This window comes from Lepisma saccharinum, chromosome 14, assembly GCF_977018435.1.
Source record: "Lepisma saccharinum chromosome 14, izLepSacc3.1, whole genome shotgun sequence".
In the NCBI taxonomy this organism is placed as follows: Eukaryota; Metazoa; Arthropoda; class Insecta; order Zygentoma; family Lepismatidae; genus Lepisma; species Lepisma saccharinum.
The window spans coordinates 42,646,809-42,667,971 of NC_139242.1; the positions used below are offsets into that span (position 1 = coordinate 42,646,809).

Below are 21,163 nucleotides of genomic sequence, written 5' to 3' on the forward strand. Positions count from 1 at the left end.
GTTTTCAAGGCGCTGTAACGGTGGTCAATACGGTGTCCGATAAGTGAGACCCTCTGTTTGTATGGCATTGGCATCTCAGATCGGAAAGCGAGTTAACAGAAACAGAAACATTTATGATAAACATAAGTTGCAGAATGTTTTATTTTCATGGCGCCATGGTATGAAATTGACTTGTGCTGTGAACCTTCTTTGTCCTCATGAAGTATAGAAGTTGAATAGAAATTGTATCTTTCGAAAATTATGTTCCAGCTGAATGATGATGAATTTGATATTGATGAGGTAATTGTATTATTTAAAATTTGCATGCATTTAATGTAAATTATGTACACGTTACTTACGTTTAGTTCAGTTTATGAAGGTATAATTGTATAATATAGTGATACAATTTGCTGATGTGGGGAAATTTGTTCGTTATAAAGGAGCACCAAGTTTAATAGTATAATAGTTTTGAGAGAGAACGTGGGAATAGACCTATTTAGTGAAGTTTGTATGTTTGAATTAGAATTAGAAATTCTTTATTCATGGGCGAAGTTCAGCCTGTGGCTGCGAGTGTCTGAAGCAAGTAGGCCGTTTAATGAATGAAGAATATAGAGAACATGCTCTAATTACGTTAATATTTGGTCTTCTAATCACGAATCTGTTGTTAAATGGCCGCGGACGCGTGTAAAAATTCACGGGTAGCCCCACACCTAACCTTGCCGGAAATGATTCATGGGGCTATCCGTGAATGGTTTTTGGGGCTATCCGTCAATGGTTTGTGGGGCTATCCGTGAATGGTTTTTGAGGCTACCCGTCAATGGTTTTTGAGGCTACCCGTCAATGGTTTGTGAGGCTACCCGTGCATAGTTCGTGGGGCTACCCATGAATTTTTAAACGCGTCCGCGGCATTTTAAAAACAGATTCGTGATTAGAAGGCCAAATTTAAAATGCCGCGGACACGTCTGGAAATCGTGAAAAAAGCTGATGTAAGTGGATTTTTTTTAAAAAAAACAACAACTTTTTCGCATTGTTTTACGAACAAAATTTTAACTAAGCTTGCCTAACCTAACCTTGCTGGAAATGGTTCGTGTGGCTATCCGTGAATGGTTTTTGGGGCTATCTGTCAATGGTTTGTGGGGCTATCTGTGAGTGGTTTTTGGGGCTATCCGTCAATGGTTTTTGGGGCTACCCTTGAATTTTTACATGCGTCCGCAGCATTTTAACAACAGATTCATGATTAGAAGCCCAAATTTAGTTAGTATACCAAATATTAACGTAATTAGAGACATTCTCTATATTCTTCATTCATACCACCGTTTCGTTATTTACTTTTTATGTACGGTGTAATCAGAACAAATTTGTGAATGAACAGTTGGATTCGATTCAGATAAATACTTCCAAAATAACAGCGGAAAGTATATTTTCCTTTAATGTGGACGTTCTTTAATTGATAAGTCCACATGATATGTAATTGAGCCAATCCATTTATAACGTAAGTTACACTTTTACTAAGGCAAAGTGATATTAATCTTGTTCTATCCATTTTGTTAGTCTGAGTCAGTAAATACACATGTCAACATTTATTCTAGAAAGTTTCATGTGGAAATATCAAATCTATTTGAAGACAAAACAAGGTAAAACTTCGGGATGGTCCAAACACCTCTCACTCGTTTCTTTCCTCATTTTTAACATTCATACTTACCTATTCTGCATTGCAAAAGATTCTTCAAAGTGGTATTTTGCTTTTTTCACGATAATTTCAATTTGTGACATGAGGAGTAATTATTGTTGTTCCTTTTTTCGCTTCCGTAAGATACAATATGGCGAGACAGCTTGACTGGCATGGTACATCATCATTGGGTATGCAGTGTTTCCAACCTTGTCAACCGAAAAATCCCCACGAACCATTCACAGATAGCCTCAATTCATGAATAGCCCCACGAACCATGCACTGATAGCCCCACAAACCGAAAAATCCCCACGAACCATGAACGCTTATTACCACAAAACATTCACGGATAGCCCCATGAACCATGCACAGATAGCCCCACACCTTGCATGGCAAGGTTAGGTTAGGTTGGGTTACGTTAGGCAAACATAGTTATAATTGTCATCTTGCAAAAAAAAAAAAAAAAAAAAAGGCGTGGTTGGAAACACTGACAGGGAGTTACGTCATCAAACATTTGCAACATTTGGTTCACGTAGTGCAAGGAAATGAAAGGAACGACAATTGTGCGTTGGAGAGATATTTCTGTTGAAAAATTCATGATTTGCCGATGAAATAAAATACCTCCACGAACTTCTAAATGCTACAGAAACTCATTTCCGTAAGTAGTTTCTTGTGTAAAAATGAAGAAATACTTTGGGACCATATGGAAGTTTTACCCGAAACAATATTTAATATTCATTCTAGTCTTTGGACTTCGTTAACAGTGGTTAAAAGTCCAAAAACTAGAATGAATAAATCACCACTGATTAGCTACAAAGAAGAATATTTAATATGTAACGGAGGTTACATTTTTTGGGAACAGGTGTACAACTTCGTACCTTTCCAATGAGAACTCTGGTTCTGTGTAGCAAAAAAACTGCGTGTGTTCTCCTGAAACGTCACAAAGAAAAAACTGTTTTCTTATGCTTGTAATAACCGTAAACTACAGGAAAAAAAAAAAAAAAAAAAAAAAAAAAAAACTGTAACAGTTCGTTATATCGGAGACACATTAAAATTGGATATTTTGTGTTTCGCATGGTTCGTACTTACCAATTGTGTATTGCGGAACATAGTTCAAGGTGCCATTATGCTTTTTACACAAAAACAAACACAATTTTTCACATAGAGAGTAGTTTTTGTTATTCCTTTTTTCGCTTCTGTAACACACAATATGGCGGGCAGAGGTTGATTAGCGTTGTAGGTATGCAGTGTTTCCAACCTTCTTCACTGAAAAATACCTACTATCGTGTTCGTCACGTTTGCAAATTGTACATTATGCAAAGGTAGCTAACAGATAGCCCCACGAACCATATCTGATAAGGTTAGGTTAGGCAAGCATAGTTAAAAAAGGGGGGTTGGAAACACTGACAGGGAGTTACGTCATCAAACGTATGCAACATCCGGTTCACATAGCGAAAGCAATGGCACTTGCCCGTCGGTGAGATATTTCTCTTGCAAAATACATGATTTCCCGGTCAAATAGATTCCACGATGAAAGAAAAATACCTCGACGAACATTGGAAACCTTAGAGAAACTCATTTCCGTAAGTAGTTTCTTCTGTAAATATGAAGAAATGTGTCTCCAATATAACGAACTGTTACCGCAAAAAAACTGTTGGTTTTCAATTTTTCTATTTATTAAAAAATCAAACTGTAAACTGCAACAACTAATTTGTAGAGAAAAATTAAATTGATTTATTTATGATTTATTTGTTAGGTAACGGAGGTTACAAGTAATGTCAGATCGGTAACTGAACTACTCCTGAGGCAGTATATCATAAAATAAATCATGTTATGTTTATAACAGGATGAGTTACATAGTAGATAAAACTATAGGCAGTCTGAAAACGTACATATCTTAATGAAAATTATGTATGTTAGTAACTAAACATAATACAATGTTAGTAACTAAACATAATACAAGACTTTGAAGACTACATCTCAAATCATCGGCAGCTCTAAAGAAAATACAACAATATATAGCATACAATATTTTATGACTGTTACTAAGTTCAGGATGTCAAGTTCAGATCAATAGGAAATATCATGCAGTGGATTTGGAAATTATGAAAAAACGTATAAAATAAGATACAAGTTAATAACTGCATGTTACAGAGAGAAGACAAATGTGCAAAGAAAGTAAACAGTTACACTTGCACAAAATTACTGACATAAAAAATGGTAAAGCACATAATTTTTTTGAAGTTACTTGCTGCAAGATCGAGATACTCTTTCTTATTGTATCAAAGAGTTACTTTTCATGCACACCAACTGGATATGGAAATTCGCACAGAACCCTCTTTCCTACAGGGAAATATATCTATTTGTTCATAGCTTACATACTTTTCATCATGTTCATCAATCTTAAATATTTTACCGTCACTTCCGTACAATTTTAGAAATACCACCCATATTTCATCATTGTCACAGCCAGTCTGACAGATACCTGCATACTTATATGTAAGCATTACTTTTAGTGCCAGCCTTGAAATCAACCAGAACATATGTTCCTGGCTTAATATTTTGTGGTGTGAGATCAAATTCCGATATAGGTTTTGCAACTGATGGCCCAGGAATGTCAGAAGAAAACTTTTGTATGGTAGATAATGTGTTACTATCATCATCATCATCATCAGTGTAGACATCACTATACCTCAAACACCTTTGAGCTAATGTTTCTATGGTTGGTTGCTGAGTTCATCTCGAAGGAACCTGTATTTTTTTCAAGTTGGAAGTTGCTGTCAGAGCAACTAAAATATGATTTTCATCCAATTTCTCAAAGTGATGGAAGTTCCTTATTCGAAGGATATCACTGACAAACACCCAACGTTTGTTCAGGAGTAGACGAACCGTTTCTTCAGCATCAGCTTGGGATACAAAAAGCACATTGACAGTTTCAGACAAATTGACGGCATGGTCATAAAATTCTTGTGCAGAATTAACTTGTCTGGCTCTGGCCTTGACCGACATCCAAACAGTCCTTTTGATTTGACCTCCTATGGCATCTACTGGACCTTTTGCATGTCCTGGTGCAAAGGTGTTCCATTCCACTGTTGTGGCAGACAAGTCGTCTGGAAGATAACACATATTGAAGGCAGTAAATTTGCTCTTAAACTGAGCCATACAGTTGTCTGAAAAAAATATAGATGTGATCCAGTTACACATAATTTGCCTGGAAGTCTGAAACAATGCTCTTCAAATATAACCATGCTGACTCTTTAGATTGAGATAAGTCATCACTGATAACAACATATGATGCTACTCCATGTTCATACCATATGCAACATGTAAATAAGGTCATTTGTGAATGAAGCCAGTTTGCATTCTGCACCTCGTCTTGGTGTACTAGGCTGTAGTTTTTAGCATAGTCCACCTCCATAACCGCCTCACCTAACTTAGGTTATATTTAATATAGTGTAACATAGTAGTTTCCGTAACCAGATAGTAGCTAAATAGTAATAGTAGCTAAATAGTAATATTACAATTTCAGACGTGTAACCTCAGTTACATCTTTTTAAGAGGAAATATTATATTTATGAATCAATTATTTTAGAGCATACATTAGTTATGACTCCATTATTACTTTCTGAGGTTTTGGTGTAAATAACAAACCTATGTTCAATTTTACATGAATTAATCACTAATTTATGTAACTGAGGTTACATCGTGTAGTTACTAATAAAAATCTTAATAAGTTTGAAACAGCACGTGCCTTACAATTAATTATTGCTATGTTGAAAACTACAACAGTGCTTCTTTCGTTCCCACCTTAAGTATGTTTCTTCACTTCCTCCACACAATTGTTACAAGCTATCTAACTTGCACATGTTTGATTGGAAACTGACATAGTGCCAACAGTTGCATTCAGTGATAAAAAAATGAAACAAAGAAGTACAATAAATGCAAACATCAGTTGGTTTCTTCATATATATGGATTAGCAATTCTACTGTAGATATAAATATTCAGATTTCATTTTCCATTTTCTCTTCAAATTCCCACTTTTTCGTGTATTGGCTTAATTGTAATTCATTCTTGTTCTATTGACTACATTGTTGATATTTCAATGTGCAGTAGTGTTCACCCACCCTCACTTTTATGACAGGTTTTTTTTTTTTAGTTTTTCGTGTATTTATTGGACATTTTTATGTAAATATTTATTATGGGAGACACTGAATCTATCCACTTAACCTAACCACTACTATTTACAAAGAATGTACATAAATATAATAGTAATAAGGTGACCAGGTGGTGAGAATAGTAGAAATCACATGATCAGGGTTGGAAGTATTACAGAAGTAATTTTAAGGCCCAAGTTCCTTTTGTTTTATTGCAATTTCATCATGCTATGAATGCAGTTTTAAAATGGTTTGATTTTGATTTACTTCTGTTAACACATACTGCGGAGTTTTAGCGATTAGCCTACTTAAGATTTTGTTCAATATACCCTTTCGTAGTTATGTTAGGCAGGCCAGGTTTGGTTCTCTTAGCATTAAAATAAAATCCCTAAATGCATTCTACTAAGGCTCCGGTATACTTCTACATTAATTCCCAAAAGTCTACGATACTTACAGTCACTTGTTAATGGAAAATACATTGTCCATGGGAAGCGTGCATGCTTGTGTAAGGTAATTTTTAAGTTGTTTTTTTTTTTTCAACATAATTTTTTTTTTCGAATCCAAACAGTGCTCCTTACTTGAAGGAAGGTTCAAATTTCGTGTGACAATGATTGCCAAAATTCTACGACAATTAGTCTTCCTGCTAGGAGAATTTGAAAAAAAATCATAAAACAATTGGAACTGTTACAAAACCTGTCTTTCTAACATGTACATGATCTTACAGAAAGTAACAGATCACCAGTTTGTCAATAGTATAATTTACATACGTACGTAGAGTGATATGTGATTTACATAAACAAATTATGCACTTGTTATGCTCCTGTTATCCTCTATGTACAGTGTTTAATTGCCAACCCTCCAGGAATAGATGAGAAGAAAGGCACTTTTCTTAGGTAAATTACTTTCAAAACCTCCACCCAGACACTTCCTGCTTCTTCCCAGAATAGGCCAACCAAAGATTTATATCGCTTCTTTATGTGAAAGTTGCAAAATTTATTGAAAAACATGAGTTAACTAATGCATCATGTGACTGAATTTATCCATTTTGGAGTGTGAAATCTTGGAAGTTTTGTCGAAAATTATGATTGAAAGATGTCTCTTTCAGTTAGTAAAGCATTCAATCCAGTAAATTGTTATTTCACTAAATTTATTTGGGAATAACATACCAGTATTATTAGTATTTGCCAAAATAAGTTGTACTTTTCTTTACTTTCAAAACTTTTCTAAATACTTTACTTCATACCAGTTGCATACTCTCACTGGCCTCCATGGCAGAGTGGTTAGCACACCTCACTACCTCGATGCTATATCTTGATTGTGATGGCCATGTTCCTGTCAAAATCTTTTACCTCCCTACTTCTTATGATGTTATAAATATCATACATGCTCGTGTACCAACATTGGTGATATTAATAAGTGCCTGTATTTTTTAATTTTACTTTTCTTGCCCTCAGAAGTTGAGGACATGTGTGTTCTGTGCCAGGATATGAACTAGCATTTCATTCAGTTGTTCTTCTACAGGACTTTTTGAAAGGTGCATTTGCCAGTCAGATATTCCATAATGCTGATTCTTCATCTTCTGGGAAAAGATCAACCACTTTAGATGAAAATGGAGTATGTGTTCAGGCTAAGAGACAACGGGAAGAAATCTGTGGTGTACCTGTTGCATCACAAGCAGCAGAACCAATTGAAAGTGCTAATTTAAGTGAGGAGCTAGTGTTTAGTGGAATATGCGACGATGAGTGGGATATAGATGACATTTTTGTTGCTGATAATAAGCAGGATGGAGGATTTGCTCCGGACATTAACCTTCTTAAGAAAAAGGTTGATACAAATGGAAGATCCCAAGAGAAGAATACTGAATTGAAAAATTGTGAAAATCTTGTGCTTGGTGCTTCCCATGGTTTCACGGCAAAAGAATGGACACCAGTCAGAAAGTCTGCGGACAACTCAAAAACCTCTTCGTGTGTTCTGTCTCCGAAGATTGAATCTAGTCTGAATGCAAGGTGGGAACATTCTGTAGCAACACCTGTGAGGCCAAGCACTTCGGTGCAAAATATGATAGAAGAGAGAAAAGAATTGGAAAATATGCCAGTACGTGTTGAAGATCGGTCTGTTTCTTCCAGCTCTTCCAAAGTTAGGCAGAGGAAATTTCCTGGACCGGCAGGCCTTTTGCCTTCTATCGTGAGTATTGCATACAATTTTGCTGTGCTCTTTCATTTAATAAATTTGAGTAGTGCTTTAAGGAAGATTTCAGACTGAAGCGACATGTGACATATGTTGCATGGGAACGAGCTAATCAACAAACATTTCATATTGTAGCAGCATGACAGGGTGTGTAAGCTTGCGTTCAATTGGTGAAACCCTCAAGTGACACTTGTCGCTTCAAATGAAATCTCCCTAAAAACTTACATTCAAAACATTTGTTTTATCTCTAACGTAACACTCCTCTTTTTATGCTGTTTGTTGATAGGTTTCACGATTTCTTACATGCTGAATGATACATCACACAGTCAGATTCTGCAGTTGATGACTAAGGCAATTTTATTATACCCTAAAAACACTACACCTGGTGTTTCTGCTTATATCAGATTCTGAATGTGTGTTTGGCACTAAGGATGGTTGAGTTAATATTTGGAATAAATATACTACTGAGAAATTCAACTGAGTAAATGAAAATGGTTTCTTTTTCCAGCAATGAACTTTTGAATATGAACCGAAAGAAAACAGAGGAAATTTGAAGACTTTTTCACATAGAGGATACCAACTAAACAAATCATTGGCATGTGTATATTCAGGGCTCCCAACTGTCCTGGAAAACCTGCAAATGCCATGTAAATCAACTTATGAGTGAAAAAGTTCAAGGAAAAGCCAGGGAATTTTGTAAAAATCTTCAAAAACCTGGAAGTGTCAGTGAAATTATGTATTTTATCGTGCTTGCTAGAATTAGAAAATTAAAACACATTTCACTTTTCCTTCCAGCAGGTTTCATTTTTTGGGAATATATTGTATGAATATGCTATTTTTTATTTAATTTATTTTTCATAATGTATTTCCAACAATGTTGAATAAACTTGATATATTTTATAACATGCAACATTAAAGATGTAAGAATTATTTGTTAGTATGTTAAATTGAGGAGTGGCCTGGGAAGTTATTTGAAAGTACCTGGAGAATTATGTATAATTTTTTAAAAAAATGGCTGCTCAACCAGGACTCAAACCTAGATCTTTGGCATTCTGTGCCATTGCTCCATTATAGAGCTACCAAAATAACCCCTAGCTTCACTCCAAATCTCTTTACTGATTTTCTATGGTTTGCCTCTAGTTTCTAGAATCCCATATTTTAAATTTCAGGGCTCCAATTATAATTTTGCTTTGGCACCAAAACTGTCAGATCTAGGAGAGATTGAACCTGCCAGGACTCCATTATTAAACTCTCAGGTAATGTAATATTGTAATGTAATATAAAGTTAAATTATACATACTAAAAGGAGTGGTGGCCGCGGTGGGTCAGTCGGTATGCGTCTGACTACCATGCTCAAGGTCCCGGGTTCGATCCCCGGCCGGTTCAAATCCGGGAACTTTTCTAACGTTGGAAGCGGCCCCGGCGCCCGCCCAGCATCGAATAACATGGGTACCTGGGGGAAACCCTGGGGGGTAAAGGTGGTCAGGGGCGTGATGCTGATCACATCACCCCCACTCATGACCGGATCAAGAAAGTGTGAGGCGTTACCCCCACACCCCCTATACGCCTTCATGGTGTGGTGCAAGCACAGGGGAGCACTTTACCTTTTTTATATACTAAAAGGAGTGCAGTGCTGCAGAAAAAACAATATTTCACAGTTATCTTTCCCATCATTATTGTGTGCACATATTGCTTGCATTGTAGAATTATTATTCTAGTTATGGTTGTTATAAGCATTTAAACACTTTTTTTTCTGTAACATTTTTGGGCCTTCATCAGCATCATGATACCAAGAGAAATGACAAAAAAAAAAAAAAACTAATCATAAAAACTCCATTCTTTCTCCTGTGTTTGGACTATCAGAAAATTGTAAACAAGAAACCCAATCTTGTAACTTTCATATATTCCATGTACAAACTGTCCAAACATTTAGTTATAATTAAACAAACACCATTCAGGGTGAAAAATGCATGTGAGGTGAAACAATAGCTATAAACAATTGTTTATAATAATGAGTTTTGTTGTATAAAATTTATATACTAGCATCTCAACAGAATCATTAAAAATATGACTTCCTGAAATGAAGCTGGTACAAGCATGCAGAATGGTGAGGTGGTTTATCATGTGTGCAAATATTTTATTATTTTATATGTGATGCAAAATTTACCTGGAAAGTTCTGGTTTATGAATGGATAACCCAGTATTATATGTGATGGGAGGACATCTACAACAAGCACTATGTTCTTAACTAACACAAACAGAAATGTGATGGTACCCCTTGTTTAACATAAAAAAAGATGCAATCCTTCTCTCAGACACATGTAACAGTAACAATAAATCATAGGTTAACATAAGATTTAATGGCGATTGATCACCACCAACTCCTATTTGATGTCTAAGAAAATAATTGCCCTAGCATCTAAAATTAATCACCCTCACCAAGTGATTGCTCGTAAGATGTCTAAAGAATCTTGGGAGGATTATCAGTGGCCCAGGCTCCACCTTGTGAGAAGGTTATGGGTTGATAATAATAGTAATCAACCAGAAAAAATTAAATTAATCCTCCCTGGCACCCTCACACAACAGGTCTTTATGACCAGCAAACGAGGTGGAGCCTTGGTCACTGGAGATAATCGTCCAAGGCAGCAGATTTTACACCCCGTATTAGACACTGTCCCCTGACACATCATATGTCCAGGGACTGAACAATGATTCATTAGATATACACACTACCCTGAGGACAGAGGCAGAATCAGCCTCCAAAATGTAGGAACTTAAATATTTAATGCAGTGTTTAAAAGTCCAAAAACTCAAGATGAATGAATCACCACTGCTCAGCTACAAAGTAGAACGAGTTAAGTTCAGCATGCAGTTGGAGAGAGTTGAGTGGCTAGTTTTTGCTTATGAGCACCGTGTGTAGTCTCCAGGGTGCTAATCTGCAGGAGGAGGTTAGCACTATGATAAATAGTAGAACATCATCCATAAAGTGCATTTTTTGTAACCGAGGAAGAGGCAACATAGAGCATGATGTAGTTGAAGTTTGTATATACGGAGAAAGAAGCATGCAAATAAATGGTACATAAAACTATCTGTGTGAGCTGTCATTGCATTATCCTGATAGGTTGTATGTGCATGCTAGCTACCAAGGAGTGTAAAGTTTGTTGGTGGTTCATGGATCGGCTGCCTACTAGAAATTTCTAGATAATAAGCAGACAACCAACTTGCATCAAGACTGTACACTATGCCTGCAAACAATCCCCAGTGACAAGTTTGATTTAAACAGTCAGTAAAATGTACAACACACTTTGAAAGAATTACCATAAATTAGGGATGGGCCGATATGAAATTTTGGCCTATACCGATTAAGTACCAATACAAAATTTACCGATACGATAACAGTCCTTGAAGAACTGGAATGGTTCATTGACCTCCTTAATAAATGTGTGTTTCGAGGTGACTGCAGTGCAAAAGTAGTTGCATATTTAGAAATGTGCTTTTTAAAAAGTAGGGCATGGTGATTACCATAAAAATTGTAACAAAATTGCATAGTTTTGCACTAAATTATAAGATATTTATAGATTATTGCATCGGTAAAATAATTGGTAATTTTACTAATAAATCAATACAATGTCTATATTGCCCATTACCGATAGAATACCAATTAACCTGTCATGTAAATCATCTTCTGATGAGCTCTTTCCATTGCAACTATGGTCTAGTAAGGTGTCATGCCGGACCCTATCATGCCTGAAGAGAGGTGTCTGACTTTGACCAATCAACATAAGAGTAAATGACAATGACCCTCTCATGATATTTTCCTCCTTGGGACATCTTAAAACAAGCCTTCCATGAACCTACTAGACAGCAGCTTCTCTCTTATGGGAGAAGGTTATCAAACCTCTACTGGGTTAATAAAAAGAGCTGCATTTTGAAGAAGAAGCATTATTTAATCCCTCTCTTATTGCAGGTACCACTTTGCTCCCAAGACACAAATGCTGTGTTCCAGGAAGGGCCATGGTGCAGCATGAAGGCTGACTTTGAGATGAATGATCCCGATTGCATTCTCGACCACTTCAACGTGGGTGCCTTGAAGAAGAAGGCTGCGGTACGGAAGCTGCCAGCTCAGAAGGTCCCATTCCTTGCACTTCTAATTAAGAGCATTGACCTCAACTCACCTGATCCATGTGCCATTTTTCGAGATCCTACAGGTAGCCACACCTTTCTACTTTCTGTTCTAGTACTATATAAACTTCATGAGTGCCACAGACTCTCATCTGATGCTTCTTGTTAACATCTATCCAATTAGTACATGCACTCTTTTGTGTGAGGGAGCTGCGGTAGCTCAGTCGTTAGGGCATCTAACTACCATGGGAGAGACTGTGTTCATGCTGCATCAGCAGACAGAGAAACAGTCAATGGATTTGGAGCAATTCAAAATGTTAGCAGTTTTTTTCAGTAAATCAACTCATCGTTGGGGTGTTTTAAAAAAATCATGTTCATGTTACTGTGAAGAGTCAATCAGCAACTAGGTGGTTTTCAAAAGCAAATGCAGCACAATCTCATAATTACCCATATAATACTACAGGCAAAATTACTGTTTTGTATATTTTAACTTTTAGTTTCTTAGATATTAAACAAGAAGACAAAAGTTTATGAAGAGAGAAGTAACATGCATTTCCTGAATTAAGCCTACTTTTTATTTCCTCTTTAATATAATTTTCATTTGTTAATATTACTCCTAAGTATTTGAATTTTGAAACTGGTTCAAACGAGTTGTTATCAATAATTAGATTTTGATTATTACCTAACACTTGGTTTCGGCCTGTAAGCATATATTTAGTTTTCTCTTTGTTAACTTCCAAACCTATCTCTTTAGCAGTTTTGAAAAATATTTTAGCATTATTCTTAATTGTATTCACATCATCCCCCAGTAAGTCTACATCATCTGCATATGCTAACAACTGAGTCACACCATTTAATTTTAGTCCTTCTTTCTCTCAAGAGAGTCACCCAAAGCAGTACAGGGTGCCAAATGCCTGCTACACAGCCTTAAGAAGTTTAACTTTCTTGTGTTCTTATTCTGCTGGTCTGATATCCATCGAGCTATTAACGACGTTAACGTACAGCTACAAGAAAAGTCTGTTACAATAGATATAAGTGTTAGTCGCGTACAGGGACTGCAAAGCTTTCTGTCTGCCAATCGGGAAACAATTGTGACTAACGCTGTTGAGAAAAGCAAACAGATCTGTGATGATATGAACATTGGAAGTAAAGTACAGCGTCCCAAAAAGAAAAAAAAGTTTTTCAATCAAGTTGCAGAAGATGGAAGTGTAGCCATAAATGAAGAACAAAAAATTAGGAAGAGCTTGTTTTGTGGATTCAATTTTGTCACAAATAGGCGATGGATTCAAGCTAATGAAAGCAGTTTTGGAGGATTTTTCCATAATTATTCCAATCAGTATGGCAGTTATGTCAGAAGAAACATTGAGAAAGGGAGTCTTTAATCTGGCTTTATTATATCCTGAGGATGTCATGAACTGTTGTTCTTTAAACAACATGCGCAAGCATTTTTAAAAGACTTTCACTTGGAATGCTTGTCAGAATTATCACCACTTTTGTTACTGCATTGAAACTATTTTTAACTCTACCTTCCTCTGTTGCATCTCCCTAGCCTTCTTAAACCCGAAGGTTCATGGCTGCAGCAACACAGGCCTTCCATCTTTCCCTATCTTGAGCAAGATCTATATACTCTTTTCCATCCCTACCGATTTCTTTAGGTCCATCTCAACGTTGTCCCTCCATCTTCGTCTTGGCCTTCCTATAGGTCTCTTACCATCAGGTTTCCCAACAAGAATCCTGTAAACTCCTCTTTCCTCTCCCATTCGTGCCACATGGCCGGCCCACCTAAGTCTTCTTGATTTAATTATTCTAATAATATCTGGACATGAATACAAATTATGTAGTTCTAAATTATGTAACCTTCTCCACTCACCTGTCTCCTCATCCCTTTTAGGTCCAAAGATTTTCCTAAGGATCTTATTTTCAAATACTCTCAATTTATGTTCCTCTTTCAATGTAAGGGACCAAGTTTCACATCCATATAATACTACAGGCAAAATTACTGTTTTGTATATTTTAACTTCTAGTTTCTTAGATATTAAACAAGAAGACAAAAGTTTATGAAGAGAGAAGTAACATGCATTTCCTGAATTAAGCCTACTTTTTATTTCCTCTTTAATATAATTTTCATTTGTTAATATTACTCCTAAGTATTTGAATTTTGAAACTGGTTCAAACGAGTTGTTATCAATAATTAGATTTTGATTATTACCTAACACTTGGTTTCGGCCTGTAAGCATATATTTAGTTTTCTCTTTGTTAACTTCCAAACCTCTCTCTTTAGCAGTTTTGAAAAGTATTTTAGTATTATTCTTAATTGTATTCACATCATCCCCCAGTAAGTCTACATCTGCATATGCTAAAATCTGAGTCACACCATTTAATTTTAGTCCTTCTTTAGTTTCTTTTACCTTCCTAACAGCATATTCTAAGGCAGAATTAAAGAGCAATGGAGATAATGCATCTCCTTGTTTTAACCCATCATGAATTGTAAATTTGTCAGACATATTAATACCCACACGAATTTTACTTTCTGTTTCACTGGTGCATAGCTTCTTAGGTGTTCCAAACTCTACTAATATATTATATAATTTATCTCTTTTGACCGAATCATATGCTGTTTTGAAATCAATGAATAGCTGATGGACATTTTGATTATATTCCCACTTTTTTTCAAGTGTCTGTCTGATGTGAAAAATTTGATCTGTAGTTGATCTGTTACGTTTAAATCCACATTGATAATCACCTATAATTTCATTAGCATATGGTGTTAGTCTTGTTAAAAGAATGTTAGACAATATTTTGTATGTTGTTGAGAGTAGAGAAATCCCACGGTAATTATTGCAGTTCATTTTATCACCTTTTTTAAACACAGGAACAATTATGGATTCTTTCCACTGTTGAGGGATTTCTTCTTTATTCCATATTAAACAAATTAATTGATGAATTTGACATATTAATGAATTTCCACCATATTTAATTAACTCAGCTGGTATTAAATCAATGCCAGGTGCTTTGTTATTCTTTAGCCTTTTAATAGCATCTTTAACTTCAGTCACGTTAGGTTCTGGAACTAAAGATTCTGCTGTGTGTACTTCATTTACTTCTGATTTATCTCCTACATGGACATTTAAAAGGTCATTAAAGTAGTTCTTCCATCTATTTAGAATATCACTTGGGTCAGCTAGAAAATCACCGTCTTTATCTTTTATCAAGTTTACTTTAGGTTGCCACCCCTTTCTAAACTCATTTACACCTTTATATAAATCTATGATATTTTTATTTTTGCTGTTTGTTTCAATTTCGTTAATTTTGCTTTTCAAGTAATCTCTTTTTTTACTTCTAAATGTGCGGTTAACTTCTCGCTTTATTCTATTATAATTGTTTAGGTTTGTATCATCAGAGTTATTTAACCACCTAAGTCTAGTCTGATTTCTTATTTCTATTAGATTATGACATTCATTATCAAACCATGGCTTACTTTTTCTTTGTTTATGGTATCCTATACTTTCTTTAGCTGCTGATTCTATTGCATTACGTATGTGCTCCCAATTCTTATTTACGTCTGTTTCATTTATATTTTGATCATCATTTAAATCCTGCAAAACATCAAATCTATTTGACAGTTTAATTTGGTAATCTTTCTTAATTCTTTCATCAGTAAACTTTCCTGTATCAAATTTTAGAACTTTTAGATTTTGTTGCTTATGATTTATCACTGAGTGTCTTTCTCTTAATTTAGCAATTAGTAAATAATGGTCACTGGCACAGTCAGCACCTCTATGTGTACGAACGTCAATTATACTAGTATGCCTTCTCTTATCAATGAGAATATGATCTATCTGATTATGAGTTTTACCATCTGGAGAAGACCAGGTATATTTATGGATATCTTTATGTTTAAAAGTGGTACTTTTCACAATTAAATTCTTTGAGGTTGCAAAAGTAATCAATCTTATACCATTATCATTACTTAATTCATGAAGACTTTCTTTACCAATCGTGAGTTTAAATGTCTCTTCTTTGCCAAACTGTGCATTACAGTCACCTAACAGAATTTTCATATCATACTGAGAAAATTTATCAAAGACCTGTTCTAACTCTGTATAAAAATCATCTTTAGTATTATCATCTTTATCTTCCGTTGGTGCATGTATGTTTATTAAAATAATTTTACACCACCTACCCTGTAAAACTGCATATGATATCCTATCATTAATAAATTCTACTGTTTTAAGAGCCGAGATAATTCTATTATTTATGAAAAAGCCTGTTCCAAAATTATGATTTTCAGTACCACCATAGGAAAAAGTATAATTTTTAGTTTTACAATTCCCTTCTCCTGGCCACCTAACTTCCTGGACAGCTACTACATCTAATTTATACTTAACTATCTCATTAACTGTACACTGAAATGCCCCAGGCCGGTAAAGGCTCAGAACATTCCAGGTGCCTAATTTAATATCCTTATTCCTAATGTAGATCTTATCCTTAGTCCAGGGACCTCCCAAAGTAGTCCTCACCCGGAGATCTGAACGGGGGACTATTTTACCTTCGGAATATTTTACCTTGGGAACATCCATGGCCTTATATTGCTGTTTCTTGACATGTCTTTTTACAGTGCAGAGTTGTCAGCTCTACGCCTAACCCCCAATATGAATGGAGGAACTACTACACAAGACAAACACAAACACATTAGACAGCATAATTACTACACAAGACGAACACAAACATATTAGACAGCACAACTACAACAGAAGGAAAGCTGACTTACCTGGCAATTTGTCTGTTGAGAAGTACAGAGTTCAATCACTTGTGTTTGATGATGTTATCAATGACTTCGCTGCTCGAAAGGCAAGAAGAGTGAAACTGTAGCTAGTATGTTTGCACAGGAGAATTGTCAAATAATCATGTACTGATTGTTGTCCTTAATAAGTTTTTGTTTTTATTGTTGTTGATTTCAGCTGATCAGTATAACTTTTTGCAGTGTTCATTGTTACTTGATTTGGTGTTTTAAGTCCACTTTATGCACAGTAAGGCTAATCTTGAAAGTGCCTACAGTTTAAAGTGGGATTCGAACCACTATGTGCCTCCACCGGGTATCGAACCTGATTTTTCAGTGTAAATAGGTTTTACTTTATAAACATTACATTAATACTGAATGATTTTAGCTAGTTTGTACAATGACTTTGCAGGGTATTTGAAAGGTTTTCATGTAATAAAAAGAAAAACATTACATTACATTAATGATCTTTCTTAGAGATTTTTCTGCTGCCGAAGAAATATATGTGCTGTTCATATGATAAGTTTTTTTTTTTTTTTTTTGCAAGAATTAGTTTCATTTCTAGGATTTTTTATCATTGCACACAGAGAGGTCAATAATGATCCTTGATTCAGAAGAATATGTGTATACGTACAAACAACTCTATAGTTTTAATTGCTACAATTATTAGCATAAATGAAACGTCAATTTGAATGAACGACATTATTTAAGTAAAGCACAACAACAAGTGCTTCTACCCTTCCCTTAAAAGAACAATGGTAGAAGTTTGACTAGGCGAGTGTACGGGGTGTCGAAATTTATTCTCGCCCCGGGTGCAGAAATCTCTAGCTATGGCTCTGGTCCTATGCCAAACATATTCATGTTCTCTGTGCATTGGAGTGAAGCAAAAGTTTACTGAGTGTGAGGAAATATTTTTTGTAAATTCTGATGTACTAATTTTCATCCTTCTTTGCTGTTTGGTCATAAGACATGCAAAATATGTAATGTTTTTTGTTTCATAGTTCTGGCACCTGAAGCACATGTGGTGACCAACTTTTCAGCTTTGATGCCCCAATGTGATGCATGGATGCCAAAGGTATTGCGGTCCAGCTTTGAACCCTAACTATATTTCATATTGGCATACATACTGCATAACATTGTAACCCAAAATGGTTTCATGTATATAGTATCCCAACTTAAAGTTACTGAAAGGAATTATACAAGAATTTATTTGACATGGTGATAGTGTTCAGTACAGCCCACCGCTCAGGAGAAATCCCTGACGGAAGTCAAGTGACGTAGCGGCAGGCGACTCCACTATTAGGGTTGGTGGAGTGCATCCTGGGTCAGAAACAAGCACTGTGGTCTCGCTGTAAGCTTTAAGGCTTGATTCACATCTACGGTCAAATCACTGTCTGCACACGGTCAGGGGGTATCCACATTAGCAGTAAAGGTATGATCATCATCAATCTGGTGTTGATTTCTTGACAGAGTACACCGATTTTTTATTTTTTTAAATGAAGAGCCTGCCGATTGTACTAACTACAATGTTTAAGACCTTTTCAACGACGGAATTGGCTGTTACAGTACTGGCATTCGAAGCAGATGTTAAAGAAAAAAAGATAAAAAGAATTGCGAAAGTGGAGAACGTTTATTTGCACTTACAATGTGCAAAGCTACAAATGTCAACAATGTCGGTCTAGGTTTGGCATGAAAATTCTCGGGATGATTATTTCATATCGACACTGTTGATCGTTTCTTTTATTTGAATGTTTCCGACACAACACGGCTAAATAATGTATAACTACCATAACTCTTACAACACCACGAAAAATCCCAAAGAAATCACAATTAAACACCCACGCACAAGCACTTCCACAACGACAATGACCGCAGTGGAAGGCTTCCTTCTACCCCTAAAATCTGCAAATAGACCAGTCTTCCCCTGTCCCTCTTCACGCCCTCTCCCCTCATTTGGGGATCTTCTCGTGAGCGGTGAGCTGTACATTATAGTGAGGCTTGATTTGAGGATAAGTTAATTAAGGGTGTCTTATAATTCACATTGTCACTTTAGTTTATGATGTTTTGATGCTTATGGTAGAACTGAACTATTGGTATTTACCTAGCACCAGAAGGACAATTAGTTCCTACTTGAATAAGATGTTCTGTGGATTCAGGTCTAGTAAGTCAGAGGAAAAGTTGAAATGGGATCTTGCCCTTCATTATTAAAAAAATGAGATAAATGCATCATGCTCGGTAATACATTTTTCAATATTCTTTTAATTCTTTCTTTAGGTGAAATTCACGGAACATTGCACCAAGAAGTTTGGGAACGCTATGGAGGTCAGTTGCAGGCTGGTGCAGTTGTCGTACTTCGAAATGTTGGGGTTCTGAGCACAGGGTTGTCATCTCGACGTCATTACTTGAACATAACCAACAATAACATTACAAACATCTACAGTCCTCTGGAAGACAACAGAGTGCGCAGAACCACAATTCACAGCATTACGAAGGAAGAGATCCTCAAAGCCATACAGGAAGCTGAGACTTTACAAACCAGTTTTGTTAATAGCCCAGACCAAATCTTCGTTTCCTCAAATAATAGTTTTTCACCGAGGACTCCGGCACCATCATTATTCACGAATAATTTTCAACGGAAGCCAGCTATTCTCTCTCACGGTAAACAACCTCACAGCAAATCTCCATTGGTTCCCAATTCTCATTTGCCAAGCAGCAGTAGCAGTATTAGAAATGTGCAGAAGACATGTGTTAAAGCTATAAACAGTGGATTTATACCGAAGCCAAGTACTTCATCCTCATTAAATCAACTGACAAGCACTCCCAGTAGTGTATCTTCAGGTGTTTCTCAGAAACAAGGCCTTTTCCAGCCCAAAAAGAAGGGAGAAGCCTCCATGACTGGTGTTGTGATTGGTACACCTGCTTGTCGTGAATCTGCAAATGTGCCCCATACTCCCACAAGTAGGGTTCCCGTGCAATCAAAAAAAACATTGTCAGTTCCTAGCACATTCATGCCACCAACTTTGCTCATAACCGCACACAGAAAGTCACAGGGTAACAAAGAGAATGCGATGAGTGCAAGAGTTGAAGCCACATCTTCAGTTTCGTTGCTTCGAAGCAACCACACTGCAGAAATTGTAAATAATAATATTAATAGTAGTTCTGTTGACTCTAGTAATGTAATTAAGGAAGAGAAAGTGGATGTATTTAGCAGCCTTTTGGAGGACATTGACACAGAAAGTTTATTTGAAGACTTTTGAAAGTTTATGAATGAAATCTTAATTTTTCTCTTTTTTTCTTTATGTGAAATAATGCCTGGGAAGGTTAAAATAATTATGTATAGCATTTACCAGTTTCTTTTCTATATATTACAATATAAATATCTCCACACATACAAGTGCTTTATTTAGTTACAAATTTAATAAATAAGACTTATTTTTTAAGGAGTTATTTAATTTATGAGCTATTTCTTTAATTTACTAATCTATATTTACACAATGTGTCAATATGGTGCAGAATGTAGCATATACATACATTTTTTTTGTTATAATATTCAAACTGTGACTAGCATCTGCAAATAATTCATGTTTGAAATAAACAAGTATGATGATCACAGGATAGTTATACAGTTGGATTGTTGTGAAGATCAATGCTATCAATCACATATGTTTCTTAATTATTTTGTACAAATGTAAAGCCAGTCTATGAGTGCAAAATTAATTTACTTACACAACATTGTCTTATAAAGGTGTTCTCCGTGTCACTTCTCACTTTCTTATCCTTGAAATCCCCAGATCATGGCTTTAGGTGAATGCATAATTAGCCCTGAGCCAATACCACCTTGGCTGAATGCTGATGCTGGTATATTGAGCAATTATTCTACTGGGTTTGTTTATAATATTCATAGATTCATATATGAGATTATTAAGTGTTAAAATAGCTATTATTTGAGTAGCTTGGGAGTAAAATGTAATAACCCACATTCCGTTCAAAACTGAGTAAACATTGAATTCAGTGCAAAACGGAATGTGCAATAGGGAATGAAGTTCCTTCTGTAGCCGCTGATAGCCAGAAACACACAGGAACATCTCGGTAACCCATAAGTCACAATGCAATGGACAAACTTTCAGCTGAATTTTTTTTTATCAGTTTCATACTTTTGTTATTAAGTTTTACTCCCAAGTCACTCATTTAAACACAGCATCCACATTTTGCATAATTCCTAAGAAACTTAAACTACTGATGCCAATGACATCAGCCTCAACTCAACATTA

The 21,163-nt window shown here is 35.8% G+C and overlaps 1 protein-coding gene across 2 annotated transcripts; it reads left to right on the forward strand.

The window, feature by feature from the left end:
• The first annotated feature begins 8 nt into the window (after positions 1 to 8).
• On the forward strand, positions 9 to 20,652 carry LOC145998816 (uncharacterized). Of its 2 annotated transcripts, XM_083135457.1 has the most exons (6): positions 9 to 279; positions 7,325 to 7,987; positions 9,160 to 9,246; positions 11,958 to 12,198; positions 17,894 to 17,967; positions 19,167 to 19,411. In XM_083135457.1, exons 1-6 carry the CDS (start codon positions 241 to 243, stop codon positions 19,263 to 19,265), a joined length of 1,203 nt encoding a protein of 400 aa, XP_082991583.1. In that variant the 5' UTR covers positions 9 to 240; the 3' UTR covers positions 19,266 to 19,411. The 2 variants fall into 2 exon arrangements, with proteins under 2 accessions (XP_082991583.1, XP_082991582.1); XM_083135456.1 differs by lacking the exon at positions 17,894 to 17,967 and having other exon boundaries at positions 12 to 279; positions 19,167 to 20,652.
• The last annotated feature ends 511 nt before the right edge of the window (positions 20,653 to 21,163 follow it).